The sequence below is a fragment of the Ylistrum balloti genome, unplaced genomic scaffold (assembly GCF_031769215.1).
Source record: "Ylistrum balloti isolate Yb309-2 unplaced genomic scaffold, AGI_CSIRO_Ybal_v1 Utg371058, whole genome shotgun sequence".
Classification (NCBI taxonomy): domain Eukaryota; kingdom Metazoa; phylum Mollusca; class Bivalvia; order Pectinida; family Pectinidae; genus Ylistrum; species Ylistrum balloti.
In genome coordinates this window covers 1-22,071 of record NW_026782585.1, presented here as the reverse complement: position 1 = coordinate 22,071, position 22,071 = coordinate 1, and the positions used below count along the sequence as shown (strand labels likewise).

General features: G+C 34.2%; 1 protein-coding gene across 2 annotated transcripts; it reads right to left on the bottom strand.

Moving 5' to 3' along the window:
- Positions 1 to 1,864: 1,864 nt before the first annotated feature.
- On the bottom strand, positions 1,865 to 14,607 carry LOC132560413 (RNA-binding protein 39-like). Of its 2 annotated transcripts, XM_060225082.1 has the most exons (12): positions 14,519 to 14,607; positions 12,992 to 13,062; positions 10,280 to 10,320; positions 8,500 to 8,640; positions 8,123 to 8,314; positions 7,033 to 7,150; positions 6,169 to 6,459; positions 5,786 to 5,851; positions 5,347 to 5,551; positions 4,763 to 4,964; positions 3,759 to 3,943; positions 1,865 to 3,370 (listed from the first exon to the last, which is right to left on the bottom strand). In XM_060225082.1, exons 2-12 carry the CDS (start codon positions 13,043 to 13,045, stop codon positions 3,204 to 3,206), a joined length of 1,662 nt encoding a protein of 553 aa, XP_060081065.1. In that variant the 5' UTR covers positions 13,046 to 13,062; positions 14,519 to 14,607; the 3' UTR covers positions 1,865 to 3,203. The 2 variants fall into 2 exon arrangements, with proteins under 2 accessions (XP_060081065.1, XP_060081064.1); XM_060225081.1 differs by lacking the exons at positions 10,280 to 10,320; positions 12,992 to 13,062; positions 14,519 to 14,607 and having other exon boundaries at positions 8,500 to 9,417.
- Between the last annotated feature and the right edge of the window lie 7,464 nt (positions 14,608 to 22,071).

Here is a 22,071-nt window from a genome sequence, read left to right as displayed (position 1 = left end):
TTACAAGCTACCAAGCTTGTTCAAATGAATCACCTTGACTCACCTTCAAGGTCTCGAGGGTCAAAAGTATTAAAAACACTTCGTGGACTTCTCAATAACCATATGGGGCACTGACATTGGGTATGCACAATGATTGGGCCACTTTCAGGGTCAGAGAGTGCCATTTTTATTTAAACTTCTTTTCAATCATTAAAATGTTGCAAGGTCATAAAATTGGAGGATAATGGTCTTAATATCTAAGCTACATCCCAATAACAGAGACCTGAGATACCGATGTTGTGTCAGTAACTGGCTGTCATGAAGGGTATCAAGTCCTAAAGCAAAATATCAAAATGTTAGGCCTTTCGATTTAACAATAATCGTTGGAATGTTTGAGCAAATTTCGACTTCTGTCACTTTGAAAATGCGTCTAGGTCATTTATTTTAGAAAACTGCGGGGTTTCATCCTAGGAACATACTATTTCATTTCGTTACCTTTTGGTTAATCAGAAGTCATTTGAATGTTGTAACAAATGATTTCCATGACATTAGATATGGCGCAAAGTCATTTATCATGCTTCATCCCGGCCGAACATCGTTATTTTATGTCTTTTGGTTACTCTTAGTAATGAATGCAGGTCGTCTTTTTCCAGTTATGCCGGGGTACATATAAGAAATCCTTCCGACAAATATCACGATTCTAGGCCTTTCAGCTCATCGTTGATATAATTCAGCAACTTTTATCTTGAAAAGGATCAAGGTTATTTAATTTTCCAGGCTTTGTTAAGTATTATCTAAGGAAACATCCAAGCAAGCATCACGATTCTATGAATTTCCGTCAACCTGGATAGGTCCTTTTAAGGTTTTTACAATGTTATTCCGAATAAAAAAATCTTTGAATATGAGAAAAGGTAATTTTGCTCATGCAAACTACGTCTGGCTTCATCCCAGGTACCAACCAGCCAAATAATTTAGTGCAAGCCTTTTGGTTAATTAAAAAAAAAGTTTTTCTTCTTAACCTGACGTCACGGTAATTTCTTTTTCAAGCTTTGTCGGGTACCATCCAATGAAACTACCATCTGATTATCATGATTCGAAGCCATTCACATAATCAGACCGAGTCGTTTTGAGCATTTCAACGAAATTGGAATCTATGACCTTGAATACGAACCGATGTCATTTCTATTTATAAACGTCATCAAGGTTCATCTTAGAAACATTCCAGCTAAATGATTTACTGACATTTCGATTCATCATCAGTAATTGTTTGAAGGTTTTACCAATTTAAACTGTGACCTTGAATATAGGTCATGGTAATTTCTCTGCAAAATTGTCCCACCGCGTCACAGCATTGCCAATAAGCAGGTGAATGAAAGTTGTGAAAGACTTAGGCCCATATTCCATGGTGATACCGTATTTGCGATTACTGTATTTTCTATATTTTTCCGCCTTGCGAGTCTCGACTTATAATTTTGTTGCAGAATCAAACTTATAACAATTTGGTCTAACACTTATTTTCTTTTTCTTTCAGAATTCCTTGACTGCATCTATTTTCAATGCGTGTTGTGATGACATTGACTGTCATTCTTTTGCTTTTAGAGGTTTAATTTTCCCAGAGTATTGGATGAATGCGAGACTTGATATAGAACAATATGTGTATGATGTAAACGATCCATTTGAGAGGTATCAAATTGCTATCAGCCAACATGAAAGAAGAACATGATTGGGAAGACCATTTTGTCACCTACCTGGTAACCTGAATACATATCATTATACAGTTGTGATAGACATTGTATCTCAATTAATTTTGTATTTCAACTGTTCCCAATATATATTTACAGTAGCAAACGAAGAATTGAAAAATTGAAAAAAAATAAGACACAAATTTCAAACCTTTTTATATTTAATGAGATGAGAATGTTGAACAAATATGATAGACATTTACTGTCAATATGATCCCAATACACATACTTTAATACAATGCAAGTTAACAGAATCATTTTGGTTGCCCTTACAGTTCTGCTCGAAATTATGATTGTTCAACAAGCAGTTTAGTATGTTATTTTCTTTGATATATCATGGGTTTGTCAATTAAATATTTTTCTCAGATGACCTTAAAATAAAAAAGCTATCAAACAATCATGTTTACAGCATATATATAAAACAATGTAATGCTCCCGACACAAATTCATTATCAACAAGGAATATATTTTGTATCCTATTAGACATTCTATTGTCAATTTAAATGCTTGTTAGAATCCTAACGATTTTTCAAACAGCTGTGAATTTTCTAGATTAGCATACAGTGAAGGATTTCTAAAATTATCAAAAACCAAACATGCTCAAAACAATATCATTTTTACCATGCTTTGGTTTTCTTTCATAATACATAAATGTCACTGTAATACACAATTTTACTGTACTTAACAATAATAAAAACAAAAGTTGACCTGACAATTAATCCCATGCCATGTAGGACCCCGATCAAAATTCAACAAAATTACAAACTCTGTTTTAAACATATTTGCATCAAGTATGAAAACAAACGAATATATCAAGAAAATGCACTTGAACTTTGGGATGTGAAAAAATATTGTTGTGACTGAAGGAATGTCACATCCCAAGATATTTTCAGAGATTCTCCGCTGTATAGGGTATCCTCATTCCCAAGAAAGCAGTATCGGGATTGAAATTCCTTCGTCAAAATTCAGCTAGAACTGAATGTAGAACCTTCAGTTAGTATAACCTTTGCCTTCCTCTTGTATTTAAATCTTGTCACACATTCTTTCATGGGTTATAAGCCAAAACTACCGACCAATCGGTGTAAAAGATGCACATGCTTTGCTCAATCTTCTTTAATCTAATTCTCTTCACATAATATGAACAGACTTACAAAGACAGATGAATACTTCCTATTGTCAATAAAATCATATGTCCCATGAAGCTATTCACAGACATAAATTTAAAGTGTATGAGCAAAGAAAACATTTTGCATGTAAATAGTGTAAAAATGTATGAGCACACATGATGCTGCACATGGATAAATTTTGACATTATCAGTATATAAGAAATATTCAACATCACATATAAAACAAAAATAACCATGAAAATAGAGCATGTCTGACGGCCAGAATTAAATCATCTGTTTAATCTGTGAATGTTAAAATCTGTGTAGTACAATTTCAAGAGTTCAATAAAAATAATGTGGTAAGCAGATTTTCTTCTCATCGCATCACAGGAGCTGCTGTTGGCATGTTTGGAAACATCCCTGATGGATAACCAGCCTGTAGGGCTTGTGATGAGGGCAATAAGAGCTGGTTAACTCGTGTGGCCTCCGGGAACAACGAGTGGTAGTTAGGCAAGGGAACATAGGCTGCTGTTATCATTTTTCCTGCAAAAAATCAAATCAATAAATGAATAATGAGGCCCAATCAATCTGAATCACTCGCCTGACAATCAATGTTCATCAAAAATAGAATCAGTGTTATCATAAATACATTTACATGTACATCGTTGGCATTCAAATACCACCATCCATTCAATTTTAACCGATTTTCACAACAAAAAGCTTCTTATACTCAACTTTAAACAGTAACAGTTATGGCATGGAGTATAATTTATCAAGATTTGTTGGGCCTTTACCACCTGATCACAAAATACTGATGGATTACAGGAAGTCTTTTACAGGTTTTGTGATTCAAAGTTATTTCTTTTCATAACCTTTGTCAGGCATTATTTTCTTTTCAAAATTTTTCTTCAAAGGAAAAAGGGGAACTTGCCTCCAAAATATCGGCCATGGAGTGCATTAACAGATGCTACAGCTGCTGCGATTGTTGGGCATTTAACATAGACATTTCCTTGGGGTGAAGCCTTATCAACGAAAATATGTAGGACTCCTCCATGCTTGTTGCATTCATCAATGACATCATCCCGTATCTCCTGATCCCAGTTAGTCCGTGATTCTCTGTTGAGCAAAATAAAATTCAACATTCAAATCCAAACAAAATTTGGAGGAAGAATTCATATCATGAATAAATGTTCATGGGAAAGGCTGTCCATAAACAGAAATGCTGATGCCATGACTTTTCCATCTGATCATATTGTGAACAAGCTCATACAGTATGAGGTGAATATGTGGATCTCCACAGTTTCCATAAAATAATTCAAAACTAATCTCTCTTACAAGGGTCTTCACATGCCTGTACATACATGATGGGAACCTTAACCAACAGGAAAAAATTATTTGAGAATCATTATCCCAAATGCAAGGACAAACCCGATTGTTTATCCTGTTAGCCAGGTGACAACCATTTCAAAACTATCATTTTCTTAATGGATAGTATCAAATGTTATGACCTTTATCCACCCAAGTAATTTCTTCTATCAGACATAATCAGAAGGAGAGTTCAAACCAAATATGAAATTCCTTAAGATATTAATTTGGGAGGATAGTTGCAACATAATCATTTTGACCTCACTTAATCTTGAATCTCAAGGACCTAAAAATCCTTCTCTCTCCATTGGTTTTATTTCAAATGCTGGTACTTAATTATAGCTTAAACTTTTTGGTGAAATTACAGTAAAGATATTTGAAGCATACACTTCAAATTTGATCATTTAGGACAGAGAGCATGAGTAACCAATTATCTTTTTATATTTTATACCAGCTTTTGTATATGACAATTTGCTTTTAATAGCACTTCCAATACAAAGACTAAATTGCCTTCTAATAACTTCAATTACAAAAGTAAATCCAACACACAATTGTAAATGTACCACTTACGAGTTGGGATCAAACATATTAGACAACATGAAGCACTGAGTAGCTATAGGTGGAGCGGAGGTGGTGGTGGTAGCTGCTGTGGTTGGTGGAGCTGGCTGGCCTACAACTGCAGCCATACTAGTTGTTGCTCCTGTAGAAGCATTCCCTGAACTCCCTGCATTCAATGCATTTGCAGCATAGTCTGGAATTTGAAATCCAGTTCCTGGAAAGAAAACATTTATTAATGAAATTCATTAAAATTTCTCTTCCTTCAATTTCTTTGAACCATTACACCAGAATTCTAGAAAATATTTCACCCCACACACTCTATTTCATTTGATGTATTACTATGCTTCTGTTATCATTAGGTATAATGCCATGCCCTATATTGAGAGGGTGCCAACTTTCGTATATGGTTTAGTAAGTATGTGTGGCTACCACATAAACATCTATAATTTAATTATTATCTTTTGAAAATCTGAGCTTGTGCAACATATTGCCTTAATAGTATCGTGACTTTGATCCTTCATTTACGGTTTTACTAGCAGCTGTGGAATATGACAAATAGATGGTGTTAAGCTATCTCATCATCTTTTCAGATGTACCTTCTGCTAACTTTGCCATCAGTTGTAGTCGCCCTGTTGCTCCCAAGTCAATGCCAGCCCTGTCCATCTCATCACTGTCTAACATTGATGCTCCTTGAGCTTCTCCCGTTCTTTCTGTGACGTGGCCAACTTTCATGGGCCGTCCAGCCAGTTCAAAACCATTCAACTGCTCCAAGGCCTTCTTGGCATCTTCTGCATCCTTGAACTACAAAGCAATTATAATGGATTTTAATTTTAAACTACAAAGATTACAAGTTCCTGGTAGAGAAATGACAATGATTGGAGTTCTATTTCTCTATGAAACTTAAACTTTCATTATCAAATTACCACAATAAAAATCATTTTAGCAAAATTCTATCCATTTAGAGAATCTTTGTCAAATTTGGCATTGACATATGAACATATATTATTTTGGAGGGGGAGGGGTTAGTGTACTTACAGAGATAAAGCCATATCCCTGAGACCTTGATGTCTCATGATCACGAATTAACTTGATATCTTCAATCTGAAAAGGAATGATTTAAAAGAAATCTTAAAACAATTATGAATGAATTTTAATAATCACAAAATTTTGTCCCATTGGTTGGTTGAAAATGCAATACAGGAAAAAAAAGAGAAAAGAGAATCAATCTTTGAATGTTTCAAATCTTAAAATAATGATATTAGACAACATCCTGGATGATATGGATGTTAAAATGAACATTCAGTTTTACATCAGATCTGACAAAATTTCTTTTTAATATGCAGAGTACGTTAAAAACTACAAGTTGAAAAACTAGTCTTTCAATGTATGCTACATGCAAGACAGAAAAGTGGACTTACTGCACCAAATGGTTCGAATATTCCTCGCAACATATCTTCAGTAATATTGAAATGTAAAGATCCCACATATAATCTCATTGGACCAGAGTTGCCTTTTTGTAGAACATTTGCTGCATTAGCTAGTCTATTTTTCTCTGCTTGAGAAGGCTGAACTATAATTGGAACACCTAAAAGTTTTTGGTTTGTTAATCCAATGGCTAATGGCACTGACTCTGTATCTTGAAACTCTACATAGGAAATTCCTTTTGATCTTCTGGTCTTGTTATCCATGATCAGACGAACATCTCGCACCTGAAATGGATGAACGTGAAAGTAAAATTTGGTAAAAACCATTTTCAATACAATAGAAATGTCCCAGAGGTTTATTTGGAGTCTCCTGTTTCCATGCAACAGAAATATGCCAAAAATTTATCTGAAGTTTACTTTTATTTTCTTCCATACAACAGAAATGTTCAAAAAGATTTATTTGGAGTTTCCTGATTCTAAACAACAGAAGTGTCATAGAGGTAGTTATGGATTTTCTTTATGACTTTTGTTTAAACAGGATTTAACCCACTAAACAACAATGCAGACAAAATTTTGTGAAAAAATTTCCAGGACTCGGATTTTCTTTCAGTATTGGTACCAGTCATATAGTTTCATTCCCAATTTGCATTTAAGTGTTAGGAACAAAACTGAAACTACCTGATAGTAAATCTTGTTATGAAGTGGAAGATGGCACAAGAGGGTGCCATTTTGTGATTTGCACCAAATTTCCTAAATTTTTCCTCACTAAATGTAGAGATAATTTATGTTATAATTACAAATTTCAGTGCATCACTTTGCTCTGCATATTTTAAAATATTATATACAGAAATAACTTACCTTTCCAACTGAAGAAAAGAATTCTTCAAGATCCCTTGGACGAATTCTGGCAGAAAGCTGCATGCAGAAAACAGTTCTAGCATCCCTTTCTTCTGGTGTTAATTCTGGACCTGGCTGCCTGTGATAAGTAACCAATAAAGATTGATAATTCAACAAATATCTGATAATTAGCACCTTATTTTTGTTTATTCTCTGAACCACCTTACATTGGTCAAACAGTGATTCAAGTAGTGAAGTGACTCATTTCTAGTACGCAAAGATAAATTCAAACAAGTTTTCAAAATCTTACTAACAAACCATATGTTCTACTATTCAAGTCAGAATTCGGTGCAATAAAATATTCATTAACTCCCTGGACAACCATTTTAGAAAATTTTTACATCATTAAAACACCTTGTGGTAAGATTTCACATCATAAAATGTTGCATCCTGATCAATAAACGTAGTTCTGCTTTGAATGAGAAAATACAGCTGTTTAAGTACATCTTATTATCAAATTCAGGAAAAAAAAAAAATACTGATTCTGGTAAGGTATTGCCATGATTATTCATAACTTCAGTTTTAGGCCATAAGTTTTATTCACAAAAATAGTTAGTGCATGTAACAGGGCACCTTTTCTGCAATCAACAAGGTTTTCTGGATACTTAGAGATGAAGATGCTTTTTGAGATTTTCACAATATTGTTAAATGAATTTCATCTCTTGATTTTATTCACACAGTGAAAATACATCCAGTTCAGAATCTGAGTCATCCCAAACATATTTTGTCAAAAAAAAAAAAAAAAATTAAAAAAATTGGTACCCCTGTCATACACCAGAAAATTCTAATGTTAAATGTAATGTCATGCAAATATGTCTTACATGAAGTACTGTCTGTGCATGTTTCATCACAAAAATATTAATCAATGGCAGAATAGAATCTATTTTATTGAGGTTTCATTTGGCAGACAAGATTTGGAGATATATTCAAAAGGAATTGGCGAAACAAATATTTAACAAAGCCAAATTCTGACTCGTATACCTGTTATTTAAAGCAAAGAATAATAAATGTCTTGTACTTTACAAATCACAATTACTCATATCTGCACTACCTTGTGTATCTGTAAGGGCTTCTACTGCTACTACGTCCTCGTCGATCCCGGAATCTGATTGGTGATGGACTCCTGCTCCTCTTTCTCCTTTCCCGACTACGACTTCGCTTCTTTTCCTTTCGTCTTTCCCTATCCTTACTGCGACTCCTTCTACGCTCCTTTCTTTCACGGTCACGGTCTCTACTCCTACTCCTTAACAAAATAAAATGGCACATTTTTACTTGTTTTCTTCCAGCTTAAATATTAAATATAAAATACAAGAGAAGCCTGACATTAGATCAGCTCTGATTTTAACTTTTGAAATGAAATTGAAGTACGAATATATACTGAACCACTAAGTTTAACATCAAATACATTATCTTCCTTCAGATTTATACCTTTTTCTTTCCCGGTCTTTTCTTTCTCTATCACGATCCCTGTCTCGATCTCGGTCTCTATCTCGATCTTTCCTGTCTTTTTCACGATGGCTGTGACTCTTTTCCCTATCTCTGTCCCGGTCTTTACGATCCCGATGCTTTCTGAAATTTAAAATCAAGTATTTCTTCAACTTCCCCCGAGTACAAAAAAAGTTCAACCTGTTTATTATACAAGGAATCAAATCAGGACAAGAAAAAGGCCGACATGGGTACCAAAATAACTGATATAGGATAAAATGGAAGGGATTCAGCATTTAAAAGGGTTTCTTTTTAATTTTCCCTTCCCTGTCGCACGCATGCTTTTTATTCAAATTTCATTAATAAGAATGATGATAATCTCTCATTCTTATCATGATCAACAACACCATTACATGCTGTAGTAAAAACAAATTCTAAAATGTGAATGAAAAGTATGGTTTTGAGAAAACTGCTTTGACAAATGTTGGGTTTCCTTACATCAGCAACATGGAATTTACATATAACTGTTTGTATACATGTTAAAAATGTGTATATAGCTATAAAATCTATAACAAAGACTGCAAATCTGATCAATAGCGATCATAGTAGTTTTACCTTTAACCAATTCATAAATAGCTTGTTGCAGAACTTTTCATATTCATACAATCCTTAAGCATTTAACAGATGAAAGAACCTGATAAAATTCTAGAGGTCATAGGGCGAGTTTTCAGGAGCATCGAGAGCAAGGAGTAAATCCAGACAAGGTAAAAATCCATAAAATTCCAATGGCCTGGCTATTCAAAGCAACACATCATCTGTGTGTAACGCATGCTATTACCATGTCCATCTTGGATGTGTGGAGACCACTTACTGAGCCATGAAGATCTGAGACTTAGTTTTTGGGCCCTTACATTTCATCCAACGTACCTGATCTCTGGGATTGCCTTACAGCAAGCTTTTATGTCATGAAAACGTTCTGATCATTGTCTCTCCCTTATCAGAGGACCGAAAGTGATAGCACCTAGTAATACATACAGACAGAATCAAACATTAGACTCCTTCACAAGATGTATTTTAGGAATACAAGACTATGAAATCAAACCACTCCTTGTCCACTCGCCTGAGTCATAGAGGGTGAACCTAGAATACAACAATTTGGAAAAAAAAAAAAAAAAAAAAAACCTGCTCCTTCCAGGGGCTTAAGTTTCCCTACATCCCTTTCTATGAGTATAATTCCTGTGAAAGAATGGAAACAGACTTCCTGTTATGGGTTTCTTCCCAGTGAAGAGGTCAGTGTACTTTTTAAAATTTTAGATCCCTTCTCTTCAGTACCTACATGAGAAGGAAACACCAGAATGATTAAGAAACAATGAATCTGCACTTTAACTAAAAAGGACATTTTCACATTCCATTTCCCCAAAAGAAACCATATGATAATGTATCATATTGAGGTCAAGAGGACTCCTGCAATAAGAAACGAAAATGTTCAGGCCCTCATTGGATTTTTCAGTCAAACTCTTGACAATGTACCATGAATGTTACCTGCAATAGCAACAAAAATCTGTAGTAAATCTAGCATGTTTATGTGGGGAGGAAAAACTACGTCCAACTAATTTCATTCCATTATGTGTCACGTCTAAATTAAGGTTAAGTCAAATTTTTGGAAGAAAATGTGTATCAGGCATTATAAAATTTCCAGTTGACATCAGTTTAATAAAAGGGATGTGTGAAGGGATAAGATTAGTTCAGAATAATTGAACTGTAACTGAAACTTGGTACATACCTTTTATCCCTCTCAGATGAAGCATCCCCTCTTCCATCATCCTAGGATGTCCAAACAAACAGCAAATCAGAAATGGCACAGACAGCAGATGGAAATTAAAAGTTGGGAGAGAAAGAGAAAATAAATGATCTCATTAGTTTTTTTGTCTTTTAAATATCCAGACTGTTAATCTGGTGACAATTTCTTCAATGTAAAAAAATGGAAATACTTGAATTACAATACATTTTACCTGTCTTTCTCTACATAGCAATAGTTGATATAAGGCAGCTGAAACATAAAAAGTGCAAAAATTCCATACTCCACACCTCTCATTCATGCAAAGGAAGCCTCTGTATCGAATTGTTCCAATTATTTTTATATGTACAAACCATCCAGGTGAACTAACCCCCCTTTTAAACTAAAATTTACAGCAGTCTGTAAGGTAATGCTTTCTAAAATATAAATGAAATAAACCAGTTTTTCTCTTTTCATTATTTCAGAAAAATATTCAAAAATCTAACATTTAAAAACAGGTTGACAGTGTCGGTCAACAGTTGGAATGTTTTTAATTTTCTTTTTTTGTGTAGCAAATTAGAAAAACATTAACTTTGAGTGCCATTCTGAACAAAAACTTCTCAGTAATTCCACTTATTATTTTCTCAGGTTGTATTGATTAGCTGTTGCTAAATTTCCTTTTTAAATCTTTAACAAAGAAGATGCACTTTTGTGATCATTTTATATATCCATAATGGTGAAATATAAGAGTTCTGAATCTTAAACTGCTAAAAACATAATAAGAAAACCCAACTATCCTCTAAAATTAAATCTACATCCTTAATGTATTATATGATGATCAGGATAAGAAATGAATGTATCATATTCTATTTAAGAACTTCAGTGCACCTCTACTTGTAAAACACATCCCGTCTTATTTTCAAGAAAAAACGATGGACGTGCTTAGTCAAAGCCTGTGAAAAGCCTTTTAACACTTTGTCACCAACAAACTGTACAGCTGAAATTTTACATCCTGCAACCCCACACTTAAAAAAAAAAAACAATAAAAAAACAAAAATTGAACTGTTGAGCTAGCAAGTTTTACATTGCCATGAGCATTTTTTGATTCAATTGATGTCCATTCACCCATTGTGATATGGTGTGCACTATGCCTTAGGTGGAATATGGTATATGATGAATCAATCAGGAAATTATACAGCTAATCAATACAAACACCAAGAGCACACATAGCAATATGCACTTCAACGTAACATTCACACAAATCTGGGACATAAATTTGGCAACATGTGGCAATGATCTTCGCTTTTGTTAATTACAAGGGTGGCTTGGAGTTTCCTTCTGCAGCAATCTGGTCAGCTTCTTGCCAAAAGCCATCAGGTATCCAACCCTAAGACGAGAGGGATGGACAGAATTCAGTTTGCTGTTCATTACTTGGTCGTGTATACATCTTTTAATTTCAAAAATGCAAATTATTTTACCCCTTACATAAAATGAAGACAAAAAAATTTTGTAAGAGTTTAAGACAGATCAGGCTACTCTTTTTCTGCTTCATCCATCTATCAACCAACATTGGTGTTAACTTCAAAACACTTTTTCTTGAAATATTATATGTGTTAACTTTCATATTTTACATTGTTTTATTACAGATTACTTAATACAGGAATTCTGACTACATATTTTTGGACTTTACAGACAAAAAAAAAAAGACAAAAAAAAAAAAAAAAAAATGTCAATAGCACAGCTTCTTCACAATCAGATTGTAGTACCTGAACTTGCAAACGTGTCGCTTTGGAGTACAAGCCGAACAAGGGATATCTACAGATAAAACCAAACAAATTTTCTCATTATAATAGTATGTATTACAGAGAATGTTTTACTAATTATTTCAAATGTTGATGCAAGGCAAATAATCAGAAACTTAAATTGGTAGAAAAATAACAAAATTTGAGTGTTAGGAATTGAATTAACAGAAAAATATTACTAAAATGCAAATTCATATTTACATGACACGACCAACTATCAGTGTCCAGACAAGGAAAATGAACAGACTTTTCCATATGATTTGAGAATTCCACAAATATTTTGTTATGTATCACATTCAACAGCTCACCACGAACAGAAAACATTCAAACCAATTAATTTGACGATGTCCGAGAGAAACTAGATTTTTATGTATATAATCATTTTCACATCCATACAAAGCAAAACATACGATGTCCATTTTATAGCCATGTGCGAGATTTTTCAAGTCTTACCATCATCACTTATGTCTGATACTGCATTTGGAACATCCCTCAACAGAACTACATTTATCAGACTCAATTTATCAAAATTTCATCAACAGAAACCTATGTAAATTTAAGCAATGAAGAGTGAATTGATGTCAATTCATACAAAAGAAGAAATACAAATAAAAGAAGCATTAATGTCATTACAATTATAACAAAATGTGAAAAAAACGGAGACAAAAAATTTCTCTGATTATATGATTTCCAAAAATGTTAGTCCACTATTCTTTTGTTTTATATTTATTTTTGAAATTGACAAAACCATTTCCACACCACACACACAATTTGAAAAAAAACAAAACAAAACAAAACTGGAATACAACTTAAAGAATAACATTTAAAAAAAAAAAAAAGAAAAAAAGAGAGGAACAACGTCCAAGACGTGTCAAAATGAAGTTATATTTTGGATTAGTAGTATATTGATACAAACCTCTTTTTTGTATGGAGCCTCCAGCATTGCTTCTACATCAAAGTCGTCAGCCATTGTGTTTAAAGAATATCCTGCAATAATATATATATTACGCATATATATATATATATATATATATATTTTTTTTTCTTATTAGGCAAGAAAATTGACTTGAAATATTTCAGTTTCACTTATATATGTATACATTTACAGTTCAAGTCTTATATGTACATTTCCTTTATCCATATTCCTATATACAGTAACAAATGTACTCCAGAGTTTAAATGGGGTGAAAGATTTTCTGAAAGTTAAAAAATTATACATTGCTAGACACACCTTTTTTTGATCCAGGGGTTGGGGGTATGATCATCTATTTAAGCCTCTACTAACTTGACTTCCTGATCAAGGGATTGGGTCATAGTTATCTTTGTGAGCCCTTGCTCATTTTGTCTTTCTGATCAAGGGATTGGGGGGGGGGGGGGATAATTGTTTTTGTAAGCTTCCTGATCTATGGATGGAGGGCATTGACTCATGAAAATAAACTGTAGACTGACCACTGTATTTAACTTAAACTGAAATTCAATTTATAATCAACAGATAAATCATCATTTTGACTGAAATATCATTGTTTTTGTGCCAATAACATCATTATATATTAAATTACACATCATAATGTGTAACATGGTCATCTAAAACAATATAAGTAAAACTGCTTTGATTTTTGTACATGAATTGCTAGTCAGTGATCAGAAATTATTGTACAAAAACAAGTTATGGTACCATCTCAGCTTATGAAATTTTCAGTTAATATCATTTGTATGAAGCTGTCAGTTGCTTCTTTCTGATTCTATAGTGGAACTGACAAGTTATACTCAGGCCTTTATTTTCTGATTAGTGAGAAATCTACCCTTTTCAAAGCCAAATTTGCTTTGGGACAATTTTTTATGGGTAACTTTGAAATAAAGAAAAAATGGCTACATGGTGGTGCATTTAAGGATGGCGTTTTTGCATATCAATATAAGTAATGTAATTTTTGGCATAGTTTTCGGAGTCGCTTGAATAAAATTTGCCATATTGACTTTATAGAACAAAAAATCAACACGTATATCCGATAATTTCAGTTTCAAATACCAGAAATTTGTTATTGTAAAAGCAAACAAAGAGAAAAAGTGTCTTTCACAGGCTACCCACCCGAATCATAACACGTCAGTAAACAAACATGAGGTGCGGGGTGGGGGGGGGGGACTTTCACTGCATTTTAAGAAACCTTCAGTCAAAACCAAACTTGTCTAATATTCTTAAAACATACAGTGTCAATCTACATATTCCAGAAGTAAGTAACATCGACTGAGTACAACGTGTTATATTGCGCTTGGCGTTGGCATTATCAAACCGGCTTTACCTATTTGTCCTTGGATTTCGGACGAGCTTCTGGTCACACACTGTGACATATAATAATGTTTTAAACAAATTTGTTGATGAAATTTTTCACTGGATAAAGAAGAACAATATAGGAAAGCAAAATTTCAATGACCATTCATTTTGTACCTTGTAGTCAAAAAGAAGAAGAATGTCAATCGTCTATCTTGATACCAGGAAGTCGTGATTCCCTTTCCTGCTTCGATGGCGTCGTAAGGCATACGATTTGGGGATAACACTAGGATATCACGGGTCAGGGGAAACAACTCTACCTGATAAAATAGAAAGGTGACGCAACAGTAATAATCAACATTCATTTGCTATTGAGAGGGGAAAAGTTTTTCCTTTTACGGAACCTTGACACGCATGTATTTCAGACAATTAAAACAACTTGTATATGATAAGTTGTATATGTATTTTTCAAATGAAATTTGGTTCCTGCGTGGAGAACGCACAGAAACGGCCGCAAACTAAGAAATTCAGCCCGATTTTTTGTATGCATTTGATGCAGCTTGTAACTTTTGGAATACAAATGGATAGAAACTATTTTAACTTCAAACTTGGCATTTTATCTATCTGACCACAATGAAAAAATGTAAATTTATATAATGCTGTCAATTATTTTCATAAACTGACGTTGATGATGCAAACTGAACATTCCTCATTGGTATACGAGGCTCTGTTGAAAGGGCTGTGCAAAATAACAAAGGTACCTCTAACATCTAAAAAATGCAAAAAATGCAAAAATGTAAAATTAAGGCATTGATTGGATTATTATATAAAAAAAATGATTCTATTAATAATGTAAGAAATCTTTAGAAAAAATCATTTTGGTTCTTTGGTGCTGGTTTTATGTTTTCCAGAAAAATACATTCAAAATGTAACGAATAAATCTGACCTGTACGGTTAAGAAATGGTTGTATGCAACAAAAGCGATCTTTCCGTGACAATCCAAATCTAAGCATCAGTAAATTGAAATGTTACAATCTATATTGCGGCATCTGAATGATTTTATTTCCTTCATTTGTCTTACATGTATGACTTACATGTGTAATCACACGGTGTTTAAGAGTAGATCTGGCAAAATAAAATTATTACAAGCAGGGAGGTGACACTGCCCTGGCGTATTTATTTGTGCGACATTATTAACGTTGTCATAACTGTTTCCGAAGTTAATGATAGTTAAGCTGTATCAGACTCCGTGCTTGTACCAAGCACAGAGTCCAAAGCGCCTCTTTGTTATTTTGGTTATATATATATATGTAACCTTGGTAAAATACTAGCCGCAATACCACACTTTGAGATGAATAATGACCTCTGTTACATTGGCGCCCATGTAGGGACCCGGGAATAGTACTTAGCCATGCCCCACCGGCATCGCTGTGACCCCTGGAAGCTCGAGGACGAGTTATTTCCTGAAGGGGGAGTATGTAATCCTGGTAAAATACTAGTTTAAACATATTTTATTGACAAAGAAAAGTCAAAGGGATTGGTCAGTAAGTTTTGCCAACTTATAGACGACTTCTCCCAACAATATATATACAATATAGTACAAAAACAAGTCACATGGTGGCATATATAAATGAATGCGTATCATACACAAGAGATGAAAAAAAACTAATTGAAAAGCCACTTAAGTTATAATATTGATAATGAGAGAGAGGGAGAGAGAGAGGCGAGAGGTAGAGGGAGAGAGGTGGGGGAGAGACGGGAAAAGAGGGGGAGGGAGAGAGAGAGAAACTCCTTATTTTGTATATAGAAGTATAATTTTATATCAGTCGAACCTACCCGACCTGTTGAGGAAATGCTGTGCAGCCTTTGCAATTTTTGCATTGTTAACATCAGATATATTCGGGTCACCTTTGCATAGAAGATCTATTGTAATATTACCTTCAAACCATGCTAGTTCTGTTAATAGAGATCGACGCAGATTGGCATAAACAGGACAGATTAGAAAGAAGTGATAGGAATCTTCACAGGGATGCCCACAACGGCACTCAGCACTAGCTAGTAAATTGGCTCTAAAAAGGTCATAATTTAGGGGACTTGCTCGATTTCTGAGTCTACAATGAAGAATACTTAGTTTCCTAGGACCATGATTTACAAAAGTTTTACAGATATTAGTATCTATTAGTATGGATTTTTTAACAGTATTCTTGAATGAGTTAAGGGATGGAGAATTTCTGATAGTAACATTTAAATCGTTCCAAAGTTTTGATGTAGAAGGAAAAAAAGAAAGTTGTGATAGTTGTAAACGAAGAGGCTGTTCTCTGAGTAAATGGTTGTTACGTAGATTATAAGGAGTAGCATTTCCTACAGTATTTGGCAATAAGTCTATTAGAAAATTCGGTGCTGTGTTATTAATAATAGTGAAAAATAGAGCAAGTTTTCGAGCTTCTCGTCTTTTGGAAAGAGGAACCCATCCAGTTTCTTGATATAAAAAATCTATTTTTGTGTATATGGGCAGCCCTGTGACTATTCTTGCAGCTTCTAGTTGGATATTTTCCAGAATTAAAGAATTTACTACACCGCAGTTGTCCCATAGCTCACATGAATATTCAAGTAAGGGACGGATATAGGTAAGATACAACTTTTCCAAATGATTTCTATTTAAAATAAGTTTAAGCTTTCGGAGGGTTGCTACATATTTGGTTACTTTGCTTAGAATATACTGAATATGGGCATTCCATTTACCATCGTTAGAAAGAATAACTCCGAGGTGTTTGTGTTGATTTGTAATTTGAATTGGGGTGTTATCAAAGGTAAGGGATGGGATAAAAGGAAGTTGCCGATTAGAGATAATCATTGCTTCAGTTTTTTTAGGGTTGAAGGACATAAGCCAATCTTTGGACCAAATTTCAAGTTTCCTCAAATCAGATTTGGCTACATTTTCAATATAGATTAAGTCTTGTGATGAATATGAGAGGGAAGTGTCATCAGCAAAAAGTCTAGATAAAGAAGAAAGATTATGTGAAATATCGTTTATATATATTAAGAAGAAGAGAGGGCCTAGTACAGAACCTTGAGGGACGCCAGCATTAATAGTCTTGAACGAGGATAATGAATCCTTAATAAAGACGGCCTGCTTTCTGTTAGACAAATAGCTGGTTATCCATCGGAGAAGTGATCCAGAAATACCGTAGTTGTTAAGTTTAAATATAAGGCCTTTGTGCCAGACTCTGTCAAACGCCTTGGAAAAGTCACAAAAAATTAAAATAGAATGTTCAAATTTTTCTAAGGAGGTAATTATAGAGTGATATAACTCAATTAGTTGATGAGTTGTGGAATGATTAGGTAGGAATCCTGACTGATACTTGTAAATAAGATCATTTTCAATCAAAAAATTGTAGATGTGCTTATATATCACACGTTCAAACAGTTTACCTATACAACTTATGAGTGAAATTGGTCTATAATTAGAAGTGACACTTGGATCGTTGGCTTTAAATACGGGCATTACGTGGGCAATTTTCCACAAATCAGGAAATACAGAGGAAGATAGTGATCGATTAAATATAATAGACAGTGGTACAGAAACTTCATTGGCTACAAGTTTGAGCATTTTATGACTTATACCATCAGGACCTGTTGCTTTATTTAAATTAAGAATATTTATAATATCTTCAACTTCACCAGGAGCTATATGGATTTCAGATAAAACGGAGTTGGTGCGCCGTTCAAAAAAAGGTAAATCTTTGTCTATGTCATTTTCTGATAGATTACATACAGAACTAAAATAGTTATTCAACAATTCACATTTACTGTCATTGTCATATAAAATTTCGTTTGTAAAAGAGTCTAGTAGGGGGGAAATTTCAGTATTTGTTTTGCCCTTAAGAATACTTCGTAGAAGTTTCCAATACGTTTTGGGATTGCTATTACTTTTGTCAATCACCGTATTTACATTTTCATAAAATAATTCCTTGGCTCTTTTAATCATATTGTTTACTCTGTTTCTCATGTACTTATAATTATTTTTATTACGCTCAGTACTATTATTAAACATTATTCTTTTAAGTCTATCCCTTTTTCTGATATTACGTCTTAGCAGACCATTCATCCAGGGCTTGTCACCATCACGCATTAATACTTCTCTCGAGGGTATACACGTATTTACAGCATTTAAGAATTTCTCGGTGAAATAATTACACATTTCGTTAACGTTTAACATATGGGTGAAATTTTCTAGCCACGGAATACTATTGATCATATTTTTAAGTTCGTCCACATTGGATTGATTGTACAGCCATACTTTTCTTCTGAAGTTGTGTTTAATTGTTACAGGAATATTAATGACGACGAAAGCAGCATCATGGTCACTAATTGCTCGCTCAATTTCGATCACATCAGAGAAAACTACATCTACAGTATCACTAACAATAATGGGGTCAAGGAGTGTAGAAGAAGTATCAGTACGTCTGGTTGGTTCGGTAATAACATTTGTTAGATTATATTGGGAAAGAATATTACTTAGATCAACTCTATCATTTTTCAAAAAATCGATATTTAAATCACCTGTAATTATTACGTTTGGTGTTTCTTCGAGTGCTATATCAACTGAATGTCGAAGATGCTGCCATAAGACATTGGCGTTGGATGAGGGAGGTCTGTAAATATTACATATTAAATAAAGAAAATTTTGGAGTTTGACTTGTGACCATATCATTTCAGAGTTTCCAAATTCAAGATCAGTTCTACGCTTGGCGATAAGGGATTCAGAAAAATACATGGCAACTCCACCACCAAACATATTCCTATCTTTCCGGAATGGTTCAGAGAAACCATCAATTATGATGTCGGAGTTTGGTACAGAGTTGTCGAGATGTGTTTCAGTAATGGCTAAAATATCAACATCGTCTACTAGTGAGGACATATAATTTAATTTGTTACGTAAGCTACGAATGTTTAGGTGTAATATACTAAGAGCACTGATAGATGAACTACTATTAGAACTAGGTCCGGGGTTTGGATGAATATCGCCCGCTATCAATAAAACAATTAAAGCTGAATTATAAGGATTGTGGATGCAATGGGACAACTGCAAAAGCAAAAGATAGATCCGATGGAGGCAATTTAGATTGGAGAGCAATGCTAGAAATAAAAATAAACAATTTTTAACTTTAAGAACAAAGGTGATTGAAATACACGATAATTTACTATAAAAACAACCTATGGCAGCCCTCCATGCACACACGTCGTTACCTGTCATGGAGGTTGGAAGTTGACAAAAAATAGAAATAGGTGGAGGACTACCAACGAAAAAAGGGGTGCACAGACATATCCTAAGGTTGGGGAGGAATCGAGAAAAGAGAATAACTGTGGAGAGGGAGGATGACAATGCGCCATTGGAAAGATGAAGCTATAGTATAGTAGACAGCAAAGGGAAGGTATAACAATGAAACAGATAAGTATCATGTCGAATACCGAGGAATGAGGGGTAGGTATTGGGTATATTAACGTATGTAAAGACATATAACAAGATTGTATGTTTATATACTGGATATCCGTAAGGAATAGTTGATAATACTAAAGGCAAAACTATATACATGGGTTACATTAGAAAAACTCATATGCGCAAAGTATATATCCATCCGATGAATATCACACATGTATAAATATAAGTTCGTATTAATAATAACCACACTATAAACAATTGATTTTTTTAACATGTGAGGAATGTACGCAAAATGAACACAGATGGTAAGTATATATACAGTATAATGTATGGATTCGTAAGCGCACATGAACGAAAAAATAACTCCATAGCCATGATTCAAAAGGGGAAAAAAAAAAAAAAAAAAAAAAAAAGAATAAACATTTTTTTTTTTTTTTTAATCATGTGAGGAATGTACGCTGAATGAACACAGATGGTATGTATATATTCAGTATGAATATAGTATAATGTAAGCATTCGTAAGCGCACATGTACAAAAATGTAATAACTCCATATTCATAATTCAAAAAAAGCATTTGGATTTTTCTTATCGTGTGATAAATGTACGCAGAATGAAGACAGATGGTATTTATATATTCGGTATATGTATAGTATATTGTATGCGCTCGTAAGCGCTCATGTACAAAAATATCACTCCGTATTCATGATTAAATATTATTTTTAACATGTGAGTAAAGTACGCCGAATGAACACAGATGGTAAGTATATATTTAGTATATATTTGTATTACGTATGCATTCGTAAGCGCACTTGTACAAAAGTGTAATAACTCAAAAAAAAAAAAAAAAACATGAGAGTAATGTACGCATATAAAGTTAAACTTGTCACCAGAAGACCAAGTTTGGTACTTGTAAATACAAATAGATATATACGCATAATGGCATAATGGGCATTAATTGCATGAATATATTCAGTATAGGTATGTGTACTCGTTTTTCCTTTCAATTTTTTCAAAGTGATGTATAATCAAGGTTAGCCTTATTTCCAGAAGACATTGTTACTTATTAACACAATAGAATGTCCACATGATGATAGACACGTGATGTCAGGTACAATGTACTTGTATATGAATTGGCTCAACTAGAGGAAGTCAAGTGAGATATATCCTCGTACTGCTTCACTAGGATTTTCGCGGAATTGTATGTAGCCCTGTAGAATACTCGACCGTCGTTCGTCCAAAATGAGTGGATTTTCTTCTCTCTTTTGGCTTTTGACAAACCCGCGATGATCTTTTGTCGGAATGATGTCAGGTCTTCAGTTATAAAAACACGAAACTGGTCGGATTGGAGATTCTTTAATTTGAGACGCGACTGGTATATGCTGTTCTTGATTTTCCAGTTGCGCAATCTACATATGATTTGAGACTTTCCATTACGTATGTCACCAATCACGTGAGACCTGTTGATGTCATCGGTAGAGATATTTACATCAATACGTTTACAAATCTCAACGACCTTCGCATCGGTGGTTTGTTTTTCATTTTCCCGTAAGGGTACGCCATGAAACCGGAGGCTGGTACGGCGCCCATACTGCTCAAGATCCTCTAAAGAGGACTCCAGATGCTTAACTGTGGTTTCCAACTGCTGAACTTTGTTTGTAAGTTGGCGATTACATTGGGTCACCGTATTCAGTTGATCAGTTAGAGTTTTGATTTGTTCAGTATAAGGGGCCATGGCAGAAGAAATTTGTTGGCTGATAGCTGGTCCAAGAGCAGTAGCCAGGCTCGGGACGAGCGCGCTTATAAATGTAGGTGACGTGACCGAGGCATGTATAAGTTCAGTTAGGTTGATAGGATCACTCTCATTAGTAATTGTAGAGGTCATGCTGGGCAAATCGGGTAGGGACGATCTCCTACGACTCGACACTGGGGCACCTGCTACTAATGAGTCGGGGCTTACACTTTCCTCAATTTTGCGTTTGGAAATTGTAGATGGCGTTGAAAATTTGCCGGCCATACGATACTAAATGGTATACACTAGGCATGCAGTATAGGCGTGTATAGAAATGTACGTGTTCCACAGGTAACACAGTTCACGTGTACAACCAGGGAGGTTGAACAGTGTAAATCACTATTACGCAGAAATACACGTATTATAGTTGAAAAAGTTCATCAAGCACAACAATGACAATGCTTAAGGACAACTGTTGGTAGATTTCATGTCAATACTCTGCTTAAATATTACAATAATACCCCACCTCACCTGGGAGCTCTTTCAAGTATGTGTGT

Excerpts from the sequence above, each read along its gene's own strand:
- LOC132560413 (XM_060225081.1), bottom strand. The coding sequence starts at position 8,792 with ATGCTGAATCCCTTCCATTTTATCCTATATCAGTTATTTTGGTACCCA. Across the intron at positions 6,460-7,032 it reads TCTTTTCTTCAGTTGGAAAG|GTGCGAGATGTTCGTCTGAT; the intron begins GTAAGTTATTTC and ends CATCCATTTCAG. Across the intron at positions 5,552-5,785 it reads AGGGATATGGCTTTATCTCT|TTCAAGGATGCAGAAGATGC; the intron begins GTAAGTACACTA and ends ATTGCTTTGTAG.